General features: G+C 37.5%; 1 protein-coding gene across 1 annotated transcript; it reads left to right on the top strand.

The window, feature by feature from the left end:
- LOC107611856 (auxin-responsive protein SAUR71) lies at nt 210-1,142 on the top strand. Its single transcript, XM_016313744.2, has one exon. The coding sequence runs from the start codon at nt 440-442 to the stop codon at nt 839-841; it is 402 nt and encodes a 133-aa protein (XP_016169230.1). The 5' UTR covers nt 210-439; the 3' UTR covers nt 842-1,142.

Here is a 2,559-nt window from a genome sequence, read left to right as displayed (position 1 = left end):
AAATAAACAAACAACCCAACCTCACCACAGTCCATAGTGGCTGTTATTTACTCTTTTAACAACCGCACCTCCCATTCATTAAACAAGACACAGTATTTATTATTTATAATAATAATAAATTTTTTCCCAATTAAATTAATTTTCTTTCTCTTATCTCCTTATCTCTCACTGAATTGTACCTGCCAAGTACGTTTACCTGTACCTCCCAAACTTCCCGCATCATCACCTTTCCATTGCGCCCCTTTGCGTACACTCTCCCAATACCAAACACACACAACACCTATCCCCCCTCTTCCTGCTCCCCCTCTATATAAATACCAACCACTCTAACACTCTCTCTCCCCATCCCCACCCCTTCCAAACCTTCACACTCTCTCTCTGTCTAAAAACCACATCCTCACTTTCTCTCACTAAAAGCCGTTTTAATTTCTTTTTTACCATGAAGCAGTTGATCCGAAGACTCTCACGCGTCGCCGACTCGTCTCAGTACACGCTCCTCCGCTCCGACTCCGTTGCGGCGGCAAGGCGACACCGGCGCCGCTGCGGCGACTCCTTCCGCCACAAGATGCGGCGCTCTCCGGTGCCGGAGGGACACGTTCCTGTTTACGTCGGCGACGAGATGGAGCGGTTTGCGGTGAGTGCGGAGCTTCTGAACCATCCAATCTTCGTGAAGCTCCTGAACGAGTCGGCTCAGGAGTACGGTTACGACCAGCAAGGTGTTATCCGGCTTCCGTGCCACGTCATAGTCTTTGAGCGCGTGCTTGAAGCACTCACGCGGGGACGTGACACGCGCCACCTCCTCGACCTCCTCAACTACTCCCCTGAAGAGTTGACACACTAATAATGAATTTTAGCCAGATCTTCTTCTTCCTTTTTTTTCCCTCCTTTTTTGGATTTTTGTTGTAAATATACAAAAGCAGGATCTTTGAGGTAAAAAAAAAGTACACAAATGTTAGGGTTCTTCTTTTCTCTTCTCTTTCATGTTTTTTTTAGGTTTTGGTTCTCTCGCTTACCTCCTTTTTTCGGTTGTTTGGTTTTGATTCACGATGTAAAAAGCTGTAGAGGAAAATTATTACTCCGTTCTTGTTTCGCGACCGAGGAAAACGAGAATCGAATCTTTTTTCCTATGTCTGTCTTTCTTTCGATTTCTTTTCTTTTTCTTTATTCTCTTTCTCTCCCCTGGAATCCCCCGTGCGTTTTTTTTTTTGAGCGAAACAAACGGAAGAAAGGAAAAAGAGGAAAAAAGTAGTGTGTGATTGAAAAACGATAAAGCTTAGTAGTGATCTGAAAAGCAAGCTTAAACTGCACGCCGTTTCGAGTTTTTTTGGATTATACTTCATTTTGCCGTTTAAGAAGCTGATAGTATTGCCTATTAAAATTATATTATTTACAGTAATTCCAAGCGTTTTTATCTTTTTAATTTTCTTTTCGTTGTTAAATATTTTGCTATTTTTTATTAGATTTAGTTTTAGCGAGGTACTGTCACGGCAGCGCGAAATTAGCGAAAAAGGTTCCTCGGCCGACTTTTGGATCTTGAATCTTGATCTACTGTATATACGATGTTTTAATAAATTCAAAAAATAAAAATTATACATAATAATAATGTTTTTCTTAATCTTCTCAAATAATCAGCTGTTGCAATGTGGATCAATTATCTTGTTGAAATATCACATTGTTACTTGTAGAAAATTTTTAAGACGTAAAAAGGATCTTGCTCTTTATCCATGTTGTAAATGTAAAATCAGTTATACTCTAACCACTGAAGAGAGATCCACCTTGTATTTATAGTTTCATAAAGGTAACTTCGTGTTGCTGATCTCATCAATGAAGATTGTATGGTGTGGTTGGAATTCCATATTTTGGCTGTAATTTCAGTGCTAACTTTACTAATAGACTGCGAAAAACATTTTATAATTATTTTTGCTGACATGTTAATTTATAATTAAATGTATGTGATTTTATAATTCGTGTATTAAAATTAAATTCTTATTAATATTTAAAAGATCATGTCAATGCTCTGAAGGATTGTAACGGATTTTGAAAATTAACAGAATAAAATCAAATAAAAAATAATAATTTAATTTGATACATTATATTATTAATATAAAATAATTTTATATGCACAGATCAAAATAATTATTTTTTATATTGATTGTGTAAATCATCATAATATATATATATGGTGGTATTTCTGATAGCTGTATTTTTGGTGACTACATGTGGCTATGAATTAACTGGCCAATGATATGTTGACAAATGGAATGTTTTTGTATGGAGCACTAAATTGAATTTAGAGATTAAGTACGATAAACTCAATTTTAATTATTTCATGGATGACATTAGAAATGGATGATGTATGAGGGGGTAAAAATGTCTTTGGAATCGGGGGTTGAAGAACGGCCTTCAAAGAGCGAGGAAAAAGAATCGACGGATCGGAGTGGTGAGGAGCCGAGGAGGGTATTACGGAGAAAGTAGATCCATGGGGCAGCAATGATGACGTTCAACCAGAGTGAAGGGGTAATAGCAGGAGATGGTGGCGAAGTTCAACAAATAACCTCA

This window comes from Arachis ipaensis, chromosome B08 (genome assembly GCF_000816755.2).
Source record: "Arachis ipaensis cultivar K30076 chromosome B08, Araip1.1, whole genome shotgun sequence".
Lineage (NCBI taxonomy): Eukaryota > Viridiplantae > Streptophyta > Magnoliopsida > Fabales > Fabaceae > Arachis > Arachis ipaensis.
This window is presented reverse-complemented; position numbering and strand designations above follow the sequence as displayed.